The sequence below is a fragment of the Struthio camelus genome, chromosome 17 (genome assembly GCF_040807025.1).
Source record: "Struthio camelus isolate bStrCam1 chromosome 17, bStrCam1.hap1, whole genome shotgun sequence".
NCBI classification, from domain to species: domain Eukaryota; kingdom Metazoa; phylum Chordata; class Aves; order Struthioniformes; family Struthionidae; genus Struthio; species Struthio camelus.
The window spans coordinates 18,448,623-18,471,190 of record NC_090958.1 but is presented as its reverse complement, the minus strand read 5'-3'; the positions used below and the strand labels follow the sequence as shown (position 1 = coordinate 18,471,190).

At 41.2% G+C, this 22,568-nt stretch overlaps 2 protein-coding genes across 6 annotated transcripts in view; one reads left to right on the top strand and one right to left on the bottom strand.

Moving 5' to 3' along the window:
- HECTD4 (HECT domain E3 ubiquitin protein ligase 4) overlaps window positions 1-7,879 on the top strand; it is a 78,058-nt gene extending 70,179 nt beyond the window's left edge. For all 5 annotated transcript variants that reach the window (XM_068911430.1, XM_068911429.1, XM_068911427.1 and 2 more), the window contains 6 exons: window positions 901-1,004; window positions 1,813-2,034; window positions 2,527-2,693; window positions 3,179-3,374; window positions 4,194-4,416; window positions 4,870-7,879. In XM_068911430.1, coding sequence (XP_068767531.1) covers window positions 901-1,004; window positions 1,813-2,034; window positions 2,527-2,693; window positions 3,179-3,374; window positions 4,194-4,416; window positions 4,870-5,006 — 1,049 coding nt within the window. In that variant the 3' untranslated portion in view covers window positions 5,007-7,879. The remainder of the gene's footprint in view (window positions 1-900; window positions 1,005-1,812; window positions 2,035-2,526; window positions 2,694-3,178; window positions 3,375-4,193; window positions 4,417-4,869) is intronic.
- Window positions 7,880-8,315: 436 nt separating this feature from the next.
- TRAFD1 (TRAF-type zinc finger domain containing 1) lies at window positions 8,316-21,857 on the bottom strand. Its single transcript, XM_068911434.1, has 12 exons — window positions 21,789-21,857; window positions 20,648-20,712; window positions 18,865-19,000; window positions 18,738-18,791; window positions 16,926-17,328; window positions 15,162-15,428; window positions 14,154-14,224; window positions 13,742-13,957; window positions 11,755-11,887; window positions 11,123-11,438; window positions 10,240-10,303; window positions 8,316-9,834 (listed from the first exon to the last, which is right to left on the bottom strand). The coding sequence occupies exons 2-12, from the start codon at window positions 20,689-20,691 to the stop codon at window positions 9,790-9,792; spliced, it is 1,749 nt and encodes a 582-aa protein (XP_068767535.1). The 5' UTR covers window positions 20,692-20,712; window positions 21,789-21,857; the 3' UTR covers window positions 8,316-9,789.
- Between the last annotated feature and the right edge of the window lie 711 nt (window positions 21,858-22,568).

The window sequence follows — 22,568 nt, the reverse complement described above, 5'->3', positions numbered from 1 at the left end:
CTAGCCCCATTAGATGCTTTGGGGGTAGTATGTACTCCAGAAAGAGATTTAAATTAAGCGAGAACCAGGGATATCTTGCTTTGCAGATCTGCTGAATGATTGATAAGGTATCTGGGCAAATATCAAGTGTTTGCTAAAGAAGGAAATTAATCACTGCAATCTAAAATTAATCAGTGCAGTCTCCTTGTACTGATTGTAATAGCTCCTTATTGGAGATTCACGGGGGGACCCGGAGTTAGAAAAGAGAAGCCCAGAATGCACTTTTCATATTATTGACTGGTGTCATCTATCAAACTGTGTAAAGGAAAATTCTTATAAGTGTGCACAAATTAGCTGAACAAAGGGCTATTTGATATGTTCCCTCACAGGGAATTATCTTCTTTTTAAGGTCTGCAGTTGTTATTGACAGTCTCTCCAAAGAGAGAAATATTATGTCCTCAACTCAGACATCTGTAATGATTCCTGATATATTGCCTCATTGCTTTTAGCTGTGGAAATACATTTCCTGCAGAGCCCCATTGTTATGAAGACAGCACCGTTCATCTTCTAATCAAGCTATGAATTCCACTGGCAGGCCAAACAGAGTAACAAATGTTTATGCTAGCCTTACACATGCAGTGCTTGAAGACAAAGCAGCATTTAGGAATTCAGCAGGAGGCAATCAAAGGAATATTTTTGCATGTTATTAAACCATTAAAATGTAGGCTTACATATGAATAGTCTGGCATGGTTTTCATCTTCCCCACCTTTTTTTAGGCATGGGTTTGTGCAGTCAGAGAGTTTACATGTGTAATCTCAGGCTTGAACCATGATTTCAAGGCAAACCACAAACTCTGGATTAAAAGGTAGTTGTAACAAGCCTAAGAGGGCATTTCATTATTTTTCCCCTCTCTTTTTCAGGTGGATCATTCCGTCACTTCCTTTGGCAAGTTTGTAAAGAGTTGCAGAGCTCCTTGCTCTCCCTTCTGCTGTTGTGCCCAAGCTCTGCAGTCAATAAGAATAAGGTGTGATATCTCAGTACAAAAACTGAAGTTGCTTTTCTCTCACTGAATGCGTGTCTGAACAGGAGTAGAACACATTCAGTTAATACAGAGTGAAATTCCAGATCAACAGCCCATGTTAACGCATCTAACGAGATAGATCTCATGTGCCTGATGCAGCTGAAATTGATTGTTAATAAATCCCCTGTTGCACTTCAAATGGTACTAAATGTACTTGAAGAAGCAGCCAAGTTGTCTTGATTCTGCTCCATTTTTAGTGTTGACTCCTGGTCAAAGTTCACTTGCAACATATCTGTTCGGTTGTCTGATTTTAAGATTGTCCATCCCAAGTAAGCGAAGTCATATTCTGCTGGTGTTACTCCATGAATGTCTCCAACAGTCAGTTGCTCGTTTCCCTCAACTTAAGGCCAGCTGCATAGCAAATCTGGCTGCGTATATCCAGACTGTATTTTAGAAGCATCCAAAAACTAAAAGTCTTAGATACCGGACTGGTAACGCAAATATAGAAAAAGCTTGTGAAATGCTGATCAACCAAGCTTGCAAAGGCAGACTTCTCTCAAGAAAGCAGACTTTATGGTATTATCATTAAAGTGATAAGATAACGTAATACTGTATTGCTGTAGAGCATATACAGGCTCCATGCTACACTTCAATAAATCCTTTTCTAGCCAACTCAACAGTATTCAACTTGTTCAAATTGGTATTTTCACAGCTACATTGCTTTGGGATTTGTGCCTGCAGGGTATGCATCAGTTGTTAAATACTGTTTCGTGTGCTGTATGCTTTCTTTTTTTCTTTTTCTTTTTAAAAGGGGAAGTATATTTTGACGCCTAGCCCTATAACCTACGCGGAGGAGCAGTTATTTCATTTCTTTGGGCAACTCTTGGGTATTGCAATTCGAGCAGATGTTCCTCTCCCCCTTGACCTCTTGCCCTCATTCTGGAAGACCCTGGTAGGAGAGCCACTGGATCCTGATGTTGATCTCCAGGAAGCTGACATCCTTACCTACAACTACGTCAAAAAATTTGAAAACGTAAGTAACTTTTTTTTTTTTTCCTTTTTCTTATCCCTTCTTTTCCTCAGTTTCTCCCATAAGCACATTGTTCTAGTACAGTGACCAGTAGCAGCTGATTTTACTGCCTCTCTAAATGCTAATGGTTGACTTCACTGCTCAGCAGATGTTTTTATTTATTTTATTTGAGCAGGACCATATTTATTTTATTTGAGCATCATTTTGGCTGATCGTATAGGTGTTGGATTATTACATCCCAATGGCTTTGAAAAGCAGCTCAATGTCACGTTTGCTGTGAGGCTTAGTGGAATTCAGAGCTTCTGAAATGGTTAACAAAACTTTATAGTGCTAAACCAGAAAATAACTGACCAAAGCAATTACTGCCTTTCCGTGTTCTTGCTGTTGTCATTGGATGATGTAATTTGTGCGCTGTTTTGATACCTTCAGTGATTCACAAGGATGGGATACTCCCGCACGCTCATCGCTAGGTATTGTTCCTGTGTTTTGTGATAGATAAATGATGAGACTGAACTGGAAGCCTTGTGTGCAGAAATTGCTTCTCAGCATCTAGCAACAGAGAGCCCTGACTGTCCTAACAAGCCATGCTGTAAATTTACCTACCTGACCATGACAGGGGAAGAAGTGGAGCTTTGTCCCAGAGGCAGGCTCATTCCAGTGGGGTGAGTAGCAACTTTCTTGGCAGGAAGTTGTACTAGGTGGGAAAGAACCGTCTCTGGAATAATTTTTCAAGCAGCAGACTCTCCAGAGATGCTTTTGTAACAAGCTGAAAGCTGGCAAAATCTGGGAACGGTTTGCATTTGTTGGCAGGACCTTGGAATCTCCAGCATTATTTATTCCCTTTTGTTCTGTAAGAAACAGACAACTTAGAAGCAGTGCACACTGACCGCTTCCTGGCTTAAGTAAACACCCACAGCTATGAGGCTTGTGAGATATGGGCAACACGAGCATGAGAAAGGAGGAGTAAGCTGAAGAAAGTAGAACTGAATTGGGACTCATCAGAATGCAAATAGTTTAACACTCAGACTCGATCATTAAAAAGCTGAAACTCACTGTAAAACCCCTCCTGTGTGTAATGATCTTTGGTAGGCCAAGAGGGTGATTCTTAAACACTCTCCTCTCTTATCCTGAACCTCTGCCCTTCCAGATGGGAGAATAAGGATGTGTATGCAACAGCAATCCGGAGCTTGAGGATGCGTGAGCTGCAGACTCCAGAGTGCATGACTGCAGTGCGTGCTGGACTTGGGTCTATTATTCCCCTGCAGCTTCTAACTACACTGACCCCTCTCGAGATGGAGCTGAGGACATGTGGGCTACCTTACATTAACCTGGAGTTTCTCAAGGTGTGAAGTATTGCATGTTCTTTGGCAAAACTTACGTACCCGACAAGCAGGCGAGGACCTTTCCACATGGAATGTGTTAGGGGAGAACCTTCAGCTTGTGGTTTAGCTATGATGGTCCTTATGGAACAGTGCTCTGTACTTGGGACACCCCTTTTTACCAAGGAAGCTCTTAAAATGTCATGGGGTTCAGAAAAAAAATAAGAGTGTGGCTTTTCCCAGAGAGGAATAATTAAATTTTTTTTAAGCATCATATTTCAAAACTCTTTCCATTTTATTGAGCTTTATTCAGTATTTGCCCCTTGAGCTAGGATTGAAAGAGCTGCTGCCCCGATTTTGAATTGCAAATAACTTCTAAAAATGTAAACATAATCTGTAACACACAACTTTTGATCCTAAATACTTTCATTTTGATACCATAAGAAATATGCCATAAAAAAAAGTTTTCTTGTGTCAGAAATTGTAGAATATCCTTCACTGGGGGTATTAGCATTGTGTTTTATTTTCCTTATAACAGCAGCAGTTATAAACTGCCTCAGTCTTGCAAAGTAGATGAAAAATAAATTTACACCAACAGCACTACAGAGGAGACAGACTACGACAAGCCTGTTGCAGAAGCAGATAGGTTGAAAAGATACAAAATCTCCGTATATTAACAGTATAGACCATGACTGGATTTCCTAGTTATTCTGAACAGGCAGAAGGACTTGGGGAGAGAGGCATAATTTCTGTTGCCTTTTATCCTCTTAAACTTTAAGCGGGGAAGGTTTATGGGGAGAGAAGGGAGCAGCAGTGGACAGCCTGCTTTCTTTTCTTTGTTAGGCACATACCATGTACCAGGTGGGCTTGATGGAGACTGATCAGCATATCGAGTTTTTCTGGAGCGCATTAGAGATGTTCACTCAGGAGGAGCTCTGTAAGTTCATAAAGTTTGCCTGTAACCAGGAGCGAATTCCATTCACGTGTCCTTGCAAAGACGGAGGTCCTGATACAGCCCACGTCCCACCTTACCCCATGAAAATTGCACCCCCGGATGGAGCTGCAGGTATGTTGATTTGCTGCCTTTTAAGGCTAATGAAATCAGCTCTGCTCACCTTGCAGTTCTAGGTTTTCAGTTCTTCCTTTTTTAATTTAAATATGTATTTAATGTACAAACAATGAAAAAAAGAGATGCAGGTAGTTTTGGCTGTAATTGAGAAAAGAGAAAATCTGTTTTCAAACCATGTAATTCTGCAAAAGTAAAACTTAAAAAGCTTAAACTGCTTACAGCATTGCCCTCTAGAGACAATAAGTGATTTTGTATAATGTTTGTCTCTGTTTTTAAAATGATAGGACTAAGACAGTGGTATTTAAGGTTCAAGAGACACACATACACAGTAATTTTATTATTTCGATATTAGTTTGTAACAGGCATTGGGGGGAAGGATACTCTTGGAAAATGAGTGAAATCAGGTGAAAGTGGAGGGTGTGTTCAGATACCTTCTTGTTTCCCCTACAGGTTCTCCAGACTCTCGGTACATCCGTGTTGAAACATGCATGTTTATGATCAAACTTCCTCAGTACTCCTCTCTGGACATAATGCTAGAAAAGCTCCGATATGCTATACACTACAGGGAGGATCCGCTTAGTGGTTGAGCTGAAGAAGGTGAAGACTAAAGATGACTCTCTGGATTGTTTCATGACTCAGCTCTGTTGGAAACCCTTCAACGCGCATAAAAAAAAAAAAAAAAGCCTCCATTATACTATGTGAAAAGTTGGAGGTTAATTTATTTTCTGAACTTTTGTTCCCATTACAATAATTACTGGAAGACTTACATTTTGTATTTGTAGATTTTTGTGGTGGACTGGTTATTTTGCTGCCTTGTTTGTGGAATATTTGTAGGATAGTTTAGTAAAGACCAGTTTGTGTATAATTTAACTTTGAAAAACCTTGAAACACATACATTTCTAATTTTGTAATTTAGAACGATATTACCCATGCAAACACAACACAACTGAGAGCATTCTGAGGTTGGGAGCGCTCAGAGGTAAGGGATTCTAGATCACTCTCCCTAAAACATTTCTGAGTACAAAAATGGAATTAACTGGGTTGGGGGAGGAATCACTCCTGGGTACCTCTAAGAGCAGAACACGGTACCCCTTCTTTCACAGTCGGAGAACATGCAGAACTTCTAGCACTTCCTAGAGTTTTGGAGCAGAAAACGTGCTGCCAAACTGCATGTTTACCTTTCCACCATTTTCTTGTTAACTAACTTGTTAACTATAAGCAAGCACACTGGTAGCTACCACAATTAATTTGGGGTTTCAGCTAGACACTTTTAATTAAGAAAGTTTATAACTAAAAGAACGTAACAGTGAAAGGACCATAATTCAATTGGGTTCTTGCCCTAGATGTCCTTGAATATCTGCTATGCTTATTAACAAAATAATTTATTATCTCTAAAGTATTAGCAGAAATGGAATGGTTTCTCTCTGTGTGGTGTAAGATACCACAGTTCAAGCTTACAATCTGTGACCTTATCCTATTTCTGAACAGGCTTTCAGAATAATCAGTATGTGGTTAAACACCTGTAACTTGTTTCTGTACTCAAAAATGATTGATCTTTAAGAGCAAATTATCCTAGAAATATGACACCCAAAAGGAGGATGGGGGAGAAGGCACAAAGTTCCTTATTTGAAGATATAGCTTTATTTTATATGGAAAGATAATGGCAGACCAGAGAGCGAGAGAGAGAACAGTTCTGTAAGTTTAACTTTTGTATTTTGTGAAATATGTTCTGCAGTGATTTAAGAAACAACACATGCATCTTCCTTTACTAATGTAAAAAAGTGTGGCCCTGTACTGGGTGCATCTGAAAATTAAGACATTACTTTGTTAATCACTTAGAACCAGACAATTGCCTGTGCGGTGAAGAATCAAAGAGATCATACTGAAATTACTGCTGTGCTACTCAGCTCCGTACTATATCTAAGTTAAGTGCCAGTACTGAGCGACAAGTTAGTTATTTTCCTTCAGATGTGTTTAGTGCACATCAAGCCACACAAAAGGTCTATGATGATGTGTGTGTAACTGTACTTTAAGGTTGGTATTATATGTCTCTTTAGAAGACAGCATACGCTAATTAATTTGGCTTGTCAGTGGTAATGGGAATTGAAAAAGCTGTATTTATTGTATATTATTGTGAATATTGGGAATGATGAGCGTGTGGTACTTGGAAGATAAAATGCGAGCAAGAGAGAAAAGCCTAAACAAGTGTGTATATTCTTGTTCTTCGGTGAGCGAATGGAAAAATGTGTGTGCAACAGTTGTAGAGATAGTTGTTGGCATACAGAGTCTCTAAATCCTGTTGTTAGGAAAGCTGTGTTACCATTCTATTACATACTTCCCTTTCAAAGGAACAGATACATGTAGGAATAATATTTACCCTTGAATCCTGTCCATTTTCTGGTAGAAGCATATATGTAGCTGAAAAATCATTTCAGAGTAAGGGCAAACACACATGTAGAGTTTACAGAGACCAAGGGGAAAACTAAGCAGAATAAACGGCTTGGAGCTATTTTACTCCCATCTCAGAAGTGCATTCTCAAACAGGTGCCGAACAGGAAAATGTGAAGAACGTCAACTGAATTTCACGGCAGAACTATTGTTGCTGACAAGGATACGTTTTGGGTTTCTTTCTGATGCGTCTGAATTGCAATTTTATATTGTTTTTAAATCTCTCAGTTCAAGCCCTTAATACTTTGAGTGGACTTGCAGTGCAGTCAAATACCTCACTAGTAGGGGGTTTGAGAACTCAGTATGCCAATCTTTTCCAATGATCTGATTACAGCTGTGAGTAAGATAACTGCTGCTAATGTTTTTCTTCTCCTTTCAGAGAGCACATTTGAGTGAAACATATCTGCATCTTGGCCCTGAAAAGTGTGCTGTAAAGTTACTTGATACATATTTATTACAATTAATTATTTATGATTACAAATAACAAACTTTTAGTCAATGCTGTTTACACCCTGCTGTGTAAATGACGCTTCTTATTACAGGAAAAATGTCACAACAATAAATAACCTTCATCTACTTTGGGTTTTTTTCTGAAGAATATAACATGATCCCTTGGCAAGAACTAGGTTATGGCTTGGGGCTTTTTTTTTGTTTGTTTTGGGGGAATTTTCTTTCAGTTACTAGGAAGGAAGTGCTGCAGCAGTTGGGCTGCAGCTCAAATGGCCTTTAATTAAGCTTTTCTAATCATCGTTACTTCCTCGTGCTTTAAATGAACTTGACATTGTCTGTAATAGGCTTGTTTGTCAAAGCAAAGATGGGTTTGTGATGATTTTTTTTTTTTAATATATTCATTCAGAATGTAAAATTATACTAAACAATGGAAAAATGCCGAAGTTGAGTATTAGTGCTAGCTTGGTGTGTGTCCATCTTGGTACTACCTTACACAACATTAACCTGTCAAGTGCTCTTGGCCATACGGTGTACACTTGCATAAAGGAGATTCTTAACATCCCTTTAGATGTATTCTGTGTCCTTATTTGGGGCTGGAAATACAAAGTAAGTCCTCCAATTCTGAAGCTGCATTGATGCAGAGGATTAGCGTTACTAGAAGTTAATTGCAGGTTATCTGCTTTTAAATCCCACTTTTATGGGCTGATACACTGTAATTTGTTTGTACTTACTTGCAACAGAAATGTAAATATTTTGTACAAAAGGGAAAGCAAGTAAAATGGCTAATATTTCTCTTAAATGAGAAAGTGCAATATTTCTCTTGCCTGAGAAATAATGCAGACTAAACCAAGTTGTCAGCTTAGTAGTTTTAGGTATTTTTCATACTAACAGTTTTTGAACCAAGGCATCCTGTTAACCTTCACAGAACAGACGAGAGCTTAGATTCCCTTGTCGTCTTACCATAGCAATTGTCCCCAGAAATGCCAGTGCAAGGTTGATTGCCACCTGTTTTTAATATCTTTATTCTGCCTTTCTTGTATTAATAAACGCTTACATTTGGTGGAAGCGTCCGTAAAAATGTCTTTATTTTAGAACCAAGATCACATTAGCAATCACTAGCATGGTTCCATTCTTGTGGCTTGTGTGACACTGCTGGCAGCACTGACTTGGCATTCAGCATGCAACAAGGCCTCTAATAAAAGCCTTGCCCAAGACCTGCTACTGGGTAGTGATCCCTGGTCACCAGCTGCTCCAGGTGGTTAATGGTCTTAGCTGACACCTATGGGCATCAGCCTAAGACCTGCCTCCTGTAGCCTGTACACCACCGCTTCCCTAACTTCCTGCTAGAGCACAGGAGATGCTAACAAACAGCTTTAGTAAAGCAGAGTTCAATGAAGTCCTAATGCAGGTAATCATTAATTCATGTTCCATTGTTATTAAAGACCAGGTTGCAGTGATTCTGCATGACCTAGCATTTGGCCCCTGGTAATAAGCTTGCCCTAAAAGAAAGCTTTCAATCCATTCTACTCTGTCACGTTACATAACAGATTTCTGCTTCACAATGTTTTGGGACATAATTACATAAATTTTATTACAAGGAATTTAAAAAGCATGAACTAATACAGCATTAAAAAGCATTTCACAGAACAGAACTATGGGTTTAGAGCTCATCCACTGAGAATCACGATCCCAGCTGTCCATGCCATGGGCACTTCTGGTAACAAAGAAAGACATGCAGCTAGAGGTACAGCCCCCCTCATCCCCAAAAGGTATCTATGGCTTTGCTTAGCCAATGTAGAGTCCTGCAAGATAGGACAGGAAGCTTTAAGAAGAGGTTCAGCTGCAAGGTGGCGAGCAACACCACGTTATTATTCTCTTCAGCTACTTGCTACTGTTGAGAACGTTTTGAGCCAAACCACCCAGCCTTTTAATTTAGGGAGATAACTGCTCTTGCAGAGTCGAGTGCTCTCCAGTGTGCCAGCCAGGGAGTCTTTTTGCCTAAAGGACTCTATCATGTAGTTGAGTACTTGTCAAATAACTTGCTAGGACCAGCTCTTTCCCAGCATTGTCTTGGCTGATAGCTTGCTTTCTTTTTTCCATCATACATCATTGCTGCCATCTTCAGGATAACTAGCACACTTAAAGATTAGAATGTCAAAGAAATTCTTTCACTGGCTGTCACAAAAAGCCAACATGAAAAAACATAGAACATGTGGTTCCCTAGGTAGCAGTATACTTGCTGACCCAGGATGTCACTAGTATAGATCACAGAAGTAAAAACCTGTAAGATAGATACTCTCACAAATTAAAAATACATATAAAATGATCACTGCCCTATAAAAATTTAACTTGATAGAAAGTCTTCAATGACATGACAATATAGCGATTACTTGCGCTCAGATAAATAAGTAAGTACTGTAATGCATAGTAAGAGTGCGTCGAGTGCTAAATACATATTTCATAAGTGGTAGATCACTTGTCCTCTGGATAACCAGATTCCGGGCTCTGGGGTTTTGCCTAAAGGGGAGGCAAAGAGAAAGATGTTTTAAAAGAATGCTTGATAAAAAGCAATTGATAAAAACCCACTGGAGCAGAAGGGACTATAATAGCTTATTATCCCAGCAAAACCAATACAAAAAGGAAATGCAAATATATTGCTCACCTAGGTACCAACTACAGTGACAATGAGGCAGGAAATAGCCTCTCTTATTAACTGGTCATACTCACAGGATAAGCCAAGCATGCAGTAAGCAAATCAATAGCACTTTAACACTTTCCACCTTACAACATTCCCACATTTTCTATTCTAACCTTTGAAGGTTAGAATAGAAACTTCTCTGTTGTTGACTAGATGGCCCCATTTCAGAGTGCCTCATCAGATCACAGAACAAAACACCAATCCCTTTGCACTGGCTGCTTTACCTTTATGTTCCTGTTCCTGAAGCTGACTGGAACATCCGATACCCTTCCTCCTTCATTTCCCATGCTGTAGAAAAAGACGGAAGCTTTCAGATGAAGTAAACCTACAGATTTTAGTGCTTTTACTGCTGAATAACCAGTACCTTCAAATCAGGGAGAGTTTGGAAGATCTATAAGCCCTTCCTTCTTCCCCTGGATCCTAACCCAGTTATTTTTGTAGCAGAAGAGCCAGCTGCTCTATTCATTTTGCCTTTATGCACTTCAATAATACACATGCACTGCAGAAAAAACCGAGCTGATTCAGGCTACATGTAATGCAAACTGGATTAAGCAGCAAATGAAGTAGGTGTCGAGCTATACAGGCACCACACTAAGATTTTTGGATTTCATTTTAGGTGTAGGTGTGTTTGTTTTTTAACGGCATAAAGAGAAAGCTGTTCCAGCCTTACTGAGTCTCCGAAAAACTAAGATGATGAGACAGCTACAACGGGTGGATAAGCAGACGTTATCCCACGCTTAGTCTCAAAGTGACCTTATTGTTCACTCTATTTTCATATAGAAACCTAATTTTGCTGTGTGAGAGTCAGGTAGGCAACCAGCCAAATTAAATTGAGTGAAACCCTTCTAGCCACAGGCAAATATCAGGAAATTCAAATTTGCACTGTAGGGAAATCAGGCAGAGGACCGGAAGGGATTCGTCACTATTTCTGCTGTTGGGCTGTCGTTATCCAAAGATCAGAACGTGCCCAGCCTAAGACTGTCGCCCCACTTCCAGCAGAGCAAAGCTTGCTTATACAGTGCCACTACAGTGCCCTATCCACTAGGCAGGCCCAGTGTGCCTGCTTGAAACTGAAGATAGTTTTCAGGACCTCAACACAGACCTTACCTTGGTCGCGTTGGAGAAGTTCTTGAGAAGTTGGACGAGAAGGCTTCTGAATGAAAGTTTCGAGTTGGTCGCGTACGTGGCGCTGTCCCACTTGTAGGTTCAACTGCACCTCTGCTCTTTGGTCTTCCCTCATTGCCAGCTACCTTCCTAGGCTTCCCTCTCAAATTCAGAGCATCACTAGCTCTTGCTGTACCAGAAGAGGTCAATGGTGCACTCCTGGCATTCACCATGTTATTTGGTGGTCTGGTTCCTCGTGCAGGAAAGTCTCTGAGCCTCTGCTGCCTGAAGCCTTCTATACGCCGAGGAGAAACATCTCCTGAAAGGACAAGAAGAGAGCACATGCTGGGAATAGCAAACGCAACGTGAGACGTTAGAGACTATTCAGATAATTATAACAAAACTAGACCTAATTTCTATTCCAGCACTATCACATTTCATAACCAAGATCTTTAGTACATTGAGTTTCAGTGATTTAATCTTTCTCGCATAAAACTAGAACAGTGGTAGACAACTGAAAATGTTTACATTTTGGAGACAGAACAGAATAAGAACTTCTATTCAGTTTGGAACACTGACAGCAATCCTGCAAACGTAAGGAAAACAACGTGCCTAAGTCTGCATTTTGCCCACACCTTGATGCCTGATTCGTCTCCTAGCCAGCTCCGGCGACTCCCTTCTCTCTATGTTGTCTTGAGGAGACAGTGGCTGCTGTAACGGCAAGCTTTCTGCCGGGTTGGCTGTGGCTGGGCGCAAATCACATTGATCCTAAAGCAAAAGATAAATTTGGGCGTTTAAATGACAGCTCGTTCAGATTTATTCCTACGAAAACATAGCAAAGCATCACCTCTCAAAAAGCTTACAATTAGGAGGGATTTGTCTTTAGGAAGAGGCAGGTATTGGCTTGCTGACACCCACGTTTTCTCCTACAGACACAGTTTAGGAATAGCTACTAGCTATCACAGGACCTATGCAAAAATGGAACTGAAAGTTTCAAAGTCTGTCCTACCGAACAGAACCACGCTGTATTCGGGGCCTCACTGCCAGCGAACCTAAGACCATTCTCTGTTACTCAGCGTTCCGTCTCTCACTCCTACAAATGACCCCGCAAAGCCAATCCCAAACATGTCGCAAGCAGTCTGAAGTGCTGTTAGTGTAATTCTGATCAAGTTCCAGGCGTCAACTCTGTATCAATGCCATTATGAACTAGAAAGGAAAAGGTTTCTTACCTCTTTTTTAGATACCAAGAGCACTACTTGCAACACAAAACATTAAATAAAGGCTTTTTGTGGTTAGCAGACAGACTCTTTTGTAGCAACTCAACTCCAGTCACTAACTCTTAACAAGTCCTGATCATCACACACACAAACTCCACCACAAACATTAAAAGCTTATGGATAAAGCAGTCTTTGGAGTCTGCATTTCCAAAAATCATTAGATTGAAGGCAGGCAGGGGGCAAGTCTTCCAACAGCCAACTGTAATAGAAGGTGGATAGAAATTCCCCTTCATTTCAAGCACAATTTTTAAATAATGAGACAATTACATGGATTCCTGGAACGTGCAGCCCCGAAAGGTCGCAGGAATTGCTATAGTTAGTCTACTTCTTGAACAACTAGATTTGATACAAAAGATCAGATTCGGTCCCAGGATCGATTTAGTACCTGATGATGAGAGAAATTCAGGAAAGGATAAGGTATGACAGTTTATCAGATCTTATTATCACTAAGGAGAAGAAAGGGAGAGGAGGGGGAAAAAAAGCACACACACCCCTGTTCAAAACCACAGCTTTGTTATTTTATTAGTTAGGGCTATAAGAACCACCACAACCCCTCAGTTCCTTCAGTCCTGAAATAGAAAATGACCAAGTTCAGCATTTTCACAACTTCTGTGACACTACCCAGTTCTAGAGGACTATTTCTTCTATATGCACACCACCCCCTAAATCTGCTCCTTAGAGGGTGAACAGAAGCATTAAAGCACCAAGCACTCTAACCGGCATTTGCCCAACATTCTTAAAAAAAAAAGCAGAAATAACCAATAACAGCTCAAATAGTACCAAGATCTAGTGCTCCTTCCACACTAGAAATATCAGACAGTGATCTACAGAAGAATCAGAATACTCTAACAACTCCTCTACAGCATGTACATATACCCATTATCTTTTTATAAACCCACCACTTCTCTCTTAGGCATAGCTAGGCCTAGCTTCAGACATATTCAAGCTTTGACCCTTTTCCTCTCTTCACATCTACCCTCCTATATCAGGGACACCTCTCCATTTCCCAGCTTTGAAGTCTACGTTGTCCACTTCCTCTCTTGACTACACCAGTTATAGCTGTACTCTTCTCCTGCAATTCATACTTATATTGTGCAATTTCAGTGCCTTTTCTTTAGTTTTCATTATAAGAGCTTTCAAAGTAAGAGCCCCAGCATGCCACAACATTTTAGATATGACTCAACAGCCTTTGAAAGATCAGGAAGATCTGACATAGGAGACAATTACATGGATTCCTGGAATGTGCAGCCCCGAAAGGTCACAGGAATTGCTATAGTTAGTCTACTTCTTGAACAACTAGATTTGATACAACAGATCAGATTCGGTCCCAGGACCGATTTAGTACCTGATGATGAAAGAGTACCTCCTCTTCTAATTGGATGCCACAAAATTCACATGGAATGATAACGTTTCCTTCTGCCTGGACAGCTTGGTGCCGGAACGAATAAAGAGATCTACTGCTTATGGATCCAAAATCATGCAAACCATCACATTTTCGTGGATTTGGAGAATAACTTCTTTTACTGAATGAAGCAAAGGCACTTGCTGGGTTACAACCTGTCTGTTATGCAAGCAACAGGGAAAAATCAGCTATCTTGTTTAGCATAAGCGGCCTTATAAAAATCATGCTATGCAAGGAAAAACTTGGCTACAGTTCTGACAGTGTCACTGAGTGAACACCGCGCCCTTTTAAAGCCACAGTAACAGAAAAACATCTTTACTGCCAACCCCTAAATACAATATAAAAAGTACTAAACCTGATGCAGAATCAGATCTTCAGCAGGGTAGAGCTCCTCACAAAATTCACAGGGCAACATGATCTCATTGCCTGCAAGGTAAGTAAAAGATTACATCCTCTACCATAAAGAAGCCTGATGCAATCAGATCATCTGATCTTCTAAACTCCTAAGCAACAGACTCCTGCTCTGTGGCACAGGACAGCAGCAGGAGCAAGCGCTGAGGAAAGAGTTGCTCTAGTCCCACTTGGTCAGTTTCATGTATGTAAATTCAGGTCACCCAGAACGAGAACAACCTTTTTGGCTCAAATATGTATTGATTGGTCTGGTACAAATGCCTATTACCACTGCAGATAATTCTTCAGTATCTTTTTTCTTTTTAAAATAAAAAGAAACTGGAACTTCAGGTCTCCCCCAGATCCTCCCTTCCTATCATGTTTACTCAACAAAAAAAGTTGTCACCTACTCATTTGTTATTAATCTCTCAACACTGGCAGGCACAGACTGTTTCATTTTGTTTCTTAAAAAAAATCACTTCAGAATGACATCAACTTAGAGATATTACTGTTTCACGTTGAATGGAAGGCACTTTTGCAACCCTAGGATAATAAAAACATCTTTTACTGTTCCCAAGTGCTTTAAGTTGAAAAGCATTTTAAAATATCAAGGTCAGAGTTCACTATAGTTTTTATTCCTTCTTTCTCTACTGTCTTGCTTTATTTTTTCTTTTTCAAAGAGGCATTATTAATTTAAACACTAGTATTACTAAGTTTTGAGGGACCAGAAGATACAACTCGGAAAAGGAAGGAAAAATTCTAGACACTGCATGAAGAGCATATTCTAGTATCCTGTGTATTAATTATCTAAAAATGATTTAGAGGGAGTTGCAAAGAGCATAATTTTGGCATTTTTAAGATGCCAGAAAAAAAATTTTGACACTCCAATGCCGAGAATGCTGTCCTTCCCTCCTCCTTGCCCCAAACTTTAAAGGGGGGGGGGGAGGGGGGAGTCAAGAGTGTTTATACTTACTTTTTATGTGGTTTGAAGTGCTAAAAGACTCTAGAGAGTCAGAGAAGATGTTTGACTTGTCTGTTCCATTAAGAAAGGCAGATGGCACAGACTCTTTGGTGTAGTAGTTTTTCCAGAAGTCACCGTGAATTTCAGCTGCACTATTGTTGTGAGGACTATTCTCATTTTGCAGGCTAAGGGCCAACATGTAGTCTAAACTGGCATCCTCCTCTTCATAAAGTGAAGAATTAGTGTTTTTATTTGCCTCCAGCTGCTCCAGTTCCTCCTCTTCAAAAGATAAATAGCATAAATTTCAGAGAATGTTAAGCCTCTAACAAGCAGTTACCTTCTTGAATACATTAGATTAGTTACACTAAGAGGGTTTCACATGTGCAGATGTGGACACTCATCAAGTTCAGCCTTTCAAAGCCTCAGAAGGACACCCCCTGCATCAAATTTTGGAGGAAGAAGGAAGGGTCATCCTATTTTTGTTTGTAACAAAGAAAGGGAGCTGGAGACAAAGAAGAAAGTTGTTTCTCTTACGTGACAAGCACATGCAAGGCTTGAGCCTGAGAACATCCGAGCATTTTACCAGACAATACAGTAAATTCTCATAGCTTGACATTAAGACTGAACAGCTAGTTAAAACAGGCACTGGGAGCTTTATGAAAGTTATACTGAGGAGAGTTCTGTAACCTACGTTGTGAACAAGGTCCAAATAAAATATTGTAGTCTTGTAAAATATTGTAACATTGTAGGCTGAAACATTTCAGTCCTGTTTCTTCAGTACATCAGTGGGAAAACTAATTCCTTTTAATGATATGACAGCTGAGAACAGTGGAAGTTATACATATACAGAAGAAAACCCTGAAACACTTTCTGGTAGTAAAGTTACACTTAAAAAATAGTAGGGTTCCAAGACAGCGCTCAAGTCTGAATTAACGATGTCTGAAAAAAGGCTAAGCTTCTCCCTCATGCTGTCATATTTCCAATATTGGGAGTAGTTAATTTGTATGGATTATATAAAGAGTTTTAAATAAAGCTTACACATGGGTAAAAATCCTATTTGTGAACATTCTATTGAATTTAGCACAAGTGGTCTACAAGCTATAGTTCTATAGATCATCTAGCTTTATTAATAAACCCAGAAATTATTTCTACAAGTGAGGCAGTCCTCTACAATGAGGACTATAATTTAGTATTCTGCAGTGTTAAGTCTCCTGAGTGGCCCAAAACATAAAGCAGAGCATACATTCAGCAGAGAGCTCAAGGAAAGGGTATGTCTTAAAACATGACATGACCCTCTGCATGTTGAGGTAAGAGATTAGAGGCTTCAGTGGAAAGAGCAGAGGCATTTATAAATCTCAGCTATGTCCAAACAGGCTTCTCTATTGCAGAAAAGCTCAGCACTAGGTATGTGAACCCACATACAGATCTTACCTACCCTTTACTTAACTGAAGCAAAGAAGAGTACAGCTGCTAAATAAAAATGGACAGAATTTGCAGTGAGCCAACAACTCCAATTTCATTTTTAAACTAGCTACTTGTTCTGATAATAGAACAGGCCGTGTACTAGCCTTTAACACCAGGTATCTCAGCAATTCTCTTTTTAATTGGCTTATACATTTGCAATTCTATTCAACAGTAGAAAAAAGTCCCACTCATATTGCCTCTGCAGTTTTCATGATTCAGTAATTTCACATAAAGCAGTTACAAAATCTTATACTCGGATCAGCCACCAAATGTCAAATTAGAAGCAAATTATTACCCTTATCTACACCTTACCTTGATTCCGATTTCTTTGTACAGCTGAAACATTTCTTCTACTAATGTCCTTAAGTGTTTTGTCTCCTACGCAACCGCTGTAAAGCTGATTTTCTAGCACCCTGGGCATTCTCCACAAAGGCCCAGCATAGCTATCTGATCTTAGTTGGTTTTTAATGTCTCGAAGGGAACGCAAATTTGCATCCTCATCGCGAGGCACTGTTCTGCTTACTCTTACTTGTTTCGCCTCTTTCCCACAGACTCGAGGGTGCTCTTTTAGATCTTTTACCATTACGTTAAGACCGCACCCACTGCACCTCTCAGTTCTAGCTCCACAGTAACTTTCATGATCGTCAAGCTTATTGAATGTAAGCTGTATGTCACAATGTTGACAGACCGCAGGACGCAAAGGGCACGCTGATGCCTAAAAAAGAGGAAAAGGGATTATTTTCCACATATGGAAGACTTATGCAACACGGGGGCGGGTGGAGGGAGAAGGGTCTCAGTTTGCTTAAGAGTTGAGCAGCCTATTGTTTCTCTAGCCAGATACAAAGTTGCACCAAAGAACAGTCTGAAATAAGATACTATGCAAGAAATACAAGAACATGCTATATAACCTGTGCGGTCATAAACACGCCTGTTGAGGTACTCTGACTATTTAGAACATCCTATGTTGAATTACCATGCACAGGAAAAACATGATAAAAAAAACATAAAAACAAAACATACAAAAATAATACTGAAAAAAAGGAAAAAAGACTTTCAGAATTCTTTTTTTAAAATCTGTAATGCTTGAACAGCAGATTCAGAGGGTTTTTTTAAGTTAGTTTTTAAATACGGTCTTGAGATCCGATGCTAATTGTATTTCATTGAAAGTAGTACTAAAGAAACAACTTAGTGTGTGCTAAATTAGAAAGCAGATTTACAGCACATTTACTACTCACCAATAATTGCTTGCATACGTTCTTTACCCTACATTAAACGCCAGATAAGTCACCCTTAAAAAGGGGTTAACTTTGTAAAACTTTAAGCATATGCTTGCTTAAATTTATGTGAAATATATGTTATAATAGAAGATGATGCAGTAAAATATATGTTATAATAGAAGATGATGCAGTAAGACATCATCATTTGCTTTATAAATAAAAAGGAAAGAAAGGCTCTACACACCAACTTGCAGGATAAACCAAGTGCAAACTTGAGGTGTTTTGCACTGGGCATTTTCTCCAAGAAAATCACTTTTTTCCTCACCCAATAAAGCAGCACCAATAAGTAGACTCGCGTGATAATTCTTCCAGAGCTACCTTTAAATAAGCCCACTAGAAGATAAAACACTGAAGTTTATAACAGGCATGTTTATAACGTGCCAGCATAGAGCTGGATTCAGTAACTCAGAAAAATCCCACTGTCCTATATTGGTTCATTTTAAAAGTCTGTTCAGACATGACCAGCTCTTAAAACTCATATAATGACTGCAGTGAAGACCAAAACGTGTAAGAGTAAGGGAATGAAAAAAACAACCCAGTTAATCGTATTATGCTACTTCAGAAGCAGCGTACCATTCTCCATCTTAATCACTAATAAGGACAAAATTGCTTGTTATCACAGATAGCCTTTTGATACAGAGCTTTGAGCAGCCTACACCATTTTAAAGCAGTTTCCAACTGCATTTTTTCAGAGCGTGCAAACTTAGAAAGCATGGTTAAATACGGCAAAGATATGCATAAATCACAGGTTGGTATATAGGTCTTTGCTGACAGAAAGACTCCAGAATCAGTGCTCGGAAACGCTTTGAGTACCTTCCGAGGGTCGAAAAATACAAAGTCCACCAACCTTATGATCCTCCAAGAGGCTTTTTTCTATCTTCATACTACACTTACAGGTAACCTACAACAAACATATCTCATTAGATTCTTTTCCATAAAAGCCAGCAACTTTATAGGCAAAAATTGTTCATTACCTGCACATGTTCAGATTCAATATGGTTCTTCATTTCAGTCTTTGGGATTGATTCACTGCAGTAGCGACATACTCCAATGTTTCTGCTACAGTAGATTTCATGGATGGTGAAATTGGCAACAGGAATATCCTTTTTGCTATAAGACAGACAGAGAGGGTTACTTTTTCTGAAAAATACACTGACAACAACTTCAAGCAGCTTTTCAAAGAAAATCCTAAGAAAGTTTTCTAAGGATTCATAGTTTAGAGAACTGAGTAACTAAAGACAAAGGTAAGCCCAACCAGACCTCAGCGTTCCATATAATCAGCATATGAACGCATACAGCATGCGGAGGTCACATTTTTCACACTGCATTAAGATAAAAATCAACATGAATTAATTTCCTTACGTGAAAGAGAAGCTTCGTAGCATATACAAGTTACCACCAAGTCCAAATTAATAGATCAGTTGAAAAGATAAAAGTTTCTTTTAAGAAGAACTTGGCTATCAGAGAAGACCTACTAGTGCTCTGCTTGGAGAAAACAAACAAAAAATTTAAACAGCAGATTCTGTTACTCTAGACCTGCCAAGTGAAGACTAACAGTGAACATACCACTCTGCAGCCCAAAATCCCTAACTCACTTAATTTCCAAGATACTTGTTTTCCTATCTTCAGGAGGATGCAAGGCTTACAAACAAACAAACAAGAGGTCTATTGAAAAAGAACAGGTGGAACCAAAGCAGTAGGAGCTTAGCCCTTATTTCTACCTCAAGCAGGTAGCATTATTTCTAGATGAAAGTTATCAGTCCCTCCCACCTCCCACCAATAAATCAGCCTTCAAAACACCAAAATTAACTTTATAACCTATTACTAAGCACCCTTCCCTGCCACAAAGGAAAACCACTACAGCTGTTCAGTTTTATCCCTTGCCAGGCCCCAACAAGCCAATGGTCTGACAAAGCAACAAAGTCCAGCGGCACTGTCTAAACAGCACAGACTCACTTCTTGCAAACAAACTAGGCTGATTTTGCAAGAAACTATTTCGGTTCCGATGTTTCTCTTTGAAAGGCTATTCACTTCTTTAGTTGCTTGTATCTAAAATGAGATTTCTGCGATCAAATCATTATCAGTAAACGTATTACCAACACTGCAGCTTCCAAAGATATTTGTTATCAAAGAGAAACAACTGCCATATCAATGTGTACCTACTGACTCTATTTTCACATCTCTGCTTTTAAGCCCCACATCTGTTAAAGCAAAACTCAGAATTAAACATTCTGTCCACATCCTGTTAAGAGAAAAAGAAAAAGAAAAAGAAAAAGAAAAAGAAAAAGAAAAAGAAAAAGAAAAAGAAAAAGAAAAAGAAAAAGAAAAAGAAAAAGAAAAAGAAAAAGAAAAAGAAAAAGAAAAAGAAAAAGAAAAAGAAAAAGAAAAAGAAAAAGAAAAAGAAAAAGAAAAAGAAAAAGAAAAAGAAAAAGAAAAAGAAAAAGAAAAAGAAAAAAGAAAACCAATTCTTCATTTTTACTTAACACCTCGATTTCTCTCTAGTCACCTCTAAGTCAGAAATTTGACTAATTTGGTTGGAAAAGTGGCTTTATAAGATGCTAATACTCAAAAAGGCAAAAAGAAAACCCAAAAGTTCCTAAAAATAAGGTATTCTCATAATTACTTTACATTTTCTGGCGTTTTATAGCATTCAAAGAGAATATATATTGCTTACTCATTTGACCTCCGTCCTTATTCAAAAGCACAGCAAGCAACACACAGACTCACTTCTGCCAAGTATTCAGTTTCATTTCTTACCAGTTGCCACACAGCTGGGTTTCCTGCTCTGTAACTGCAGCCATAGCCAATTTTCTGTCAGAGAACTGGAAGAGAGGACAATGAAACATTTACAGTTTCAATTCTGTTCACCAGATAATTGCAAGACTTTGTTTGCTACCACTGGGTCTTTTGCGGTGACACAGTAACGCCTCCAATGAGCAACGTGCCCCGTTTTCAGCAAGGGGCCTAAAAGATTCCCCTGTTACTCAGCGAGTTATTTTAATTCTCGTTTCCTGTGGCTTTGCAGAGCGCAGGGAGTCCCAGCCGGCCAAGGAGCAGCTCTCCTGCAGGGACTGTTTTCCCCCCAGGAGTGGGGGCACCGAGGCACACGCAGGTGGCACACGCTCCGGCCACACCTGCGGCCTCGTGGACTGTGTTGTCCTGAGGGACCCGGCCACCCCCCACCCCATGAGATGGGGAGGAGACGCGGCCCAAGCCTAACACCCAGGGGGGCCCTCAGAGGTGGGGGGGGAGGGGGTCAAAGATGGGGGTCTGGGGGCACCCGCACCTCACTGGGGGGGGGGAGACAGCCCCTTCCCCTCAAACATGGGGGTCTGGGGGCACCAGTACCTCACCCGGGGGGGGGTGTGACACCCCCTACTCCTCCAACATGAGGGTCTGAAGGCACTGGCACCTCACCGTGGGGGGGAAAATGACACCCCCTTCCCCTCAAACATGGGGGTCTGAGGGCACCTGCACCTCGCCGAGGGGGGGTGTGTGACACCCCCTTCCCCTCAAACATGGGGGTCTGGGGGCACCTGCACCTCGCCGGGGGGGGTGACACCCTTCCCCTCAAACATGGGGGTCTGGGGACACTGGTACCTCACCAGGGGGGGAAATGACACCCCCTTCCCCTCAAACATGGGGGTCTGAGGGCACCTGCACCTCACTGGGGGGGGGGGGGGGAGGGATCACCCCCGTCCCCTCAGCGGGGGGGCGGCTGGTAGCACCACGGGAGGGGGGGGGGGAGGGCCAACCACCTCCCCTCAAAGCGGGGGGAACCAGGGACACCCCCTGTCCCCTCGGGTTGGTGGCGGCCGGGGCTACGGTTCTGGGGGGAATCAGCCCCACCAGGAGAAGGGTCAACGTCCACCCCTCCCCCCATCCCCGGTCCACTCACCGGCTCCTCAGGAACCAAACACCGGGCCCGACCCGGCCTCGCGCTTCCTACCGGCCCCGCCGCGCCCGCCCTCCGCCTCCCCATTGGCCAACGCCGCGCCGCGCCGCATGCTGATTAGGCGAGGCGGTTGCCGCTCACTGGTCAAACTGGTCCCCGCCCCCGCTGGGCATGGATTGGTTCGCACAGACGTCACTAGGTAGGTAGCCCCGCCCCCCTCGGTATTTGAGGCTGGGTCCCGCCCCTCGTGGCCTAGTCGGGCCCGAGCCCGGGAGGGCGGCGGGCCGTGGTGTGGGGGTTGCGCTGCTGCTGCGCCGTGCTAAGGCCGGCAGGCCCCGCTAGCCTCCCGCGAATTAGAAACCGTCTTTCACCCCGAGGATTTCTGTGGCCGGTTCTTTCATTCGGCATGCTTGCTCTTGTGCCAAGTTGTCCCCTGCGATGGCTCTTCCCCCTGGGTGCTCAGTGGAGGTGCAGCAGCAATCCCACCCGTTTCAGCTTTCATCCTGCCGGGCTAAACCCCAGCTCCCCTTGTGCTTATGATTCTCCAAAGGCCTGTTCTTGCAGCCCTGCTCCGCACCTTCCCAAACAGCTTGTCCTTAAGCAAAAGCAATCAGACCTGTGTGCTCTGCCCCTGATCGGACACAGGCTTGTACAAGGCAAACCGCCTTTTGTCTAGTGATGGTATCTCACCAAATCCTAGGACTGTAGCACGCTCCGGGACTGCATGTTGAATAAAGGAAGTTAAATTCCTGGACGGTCCATCAGGAAAATTGCAACTAACTG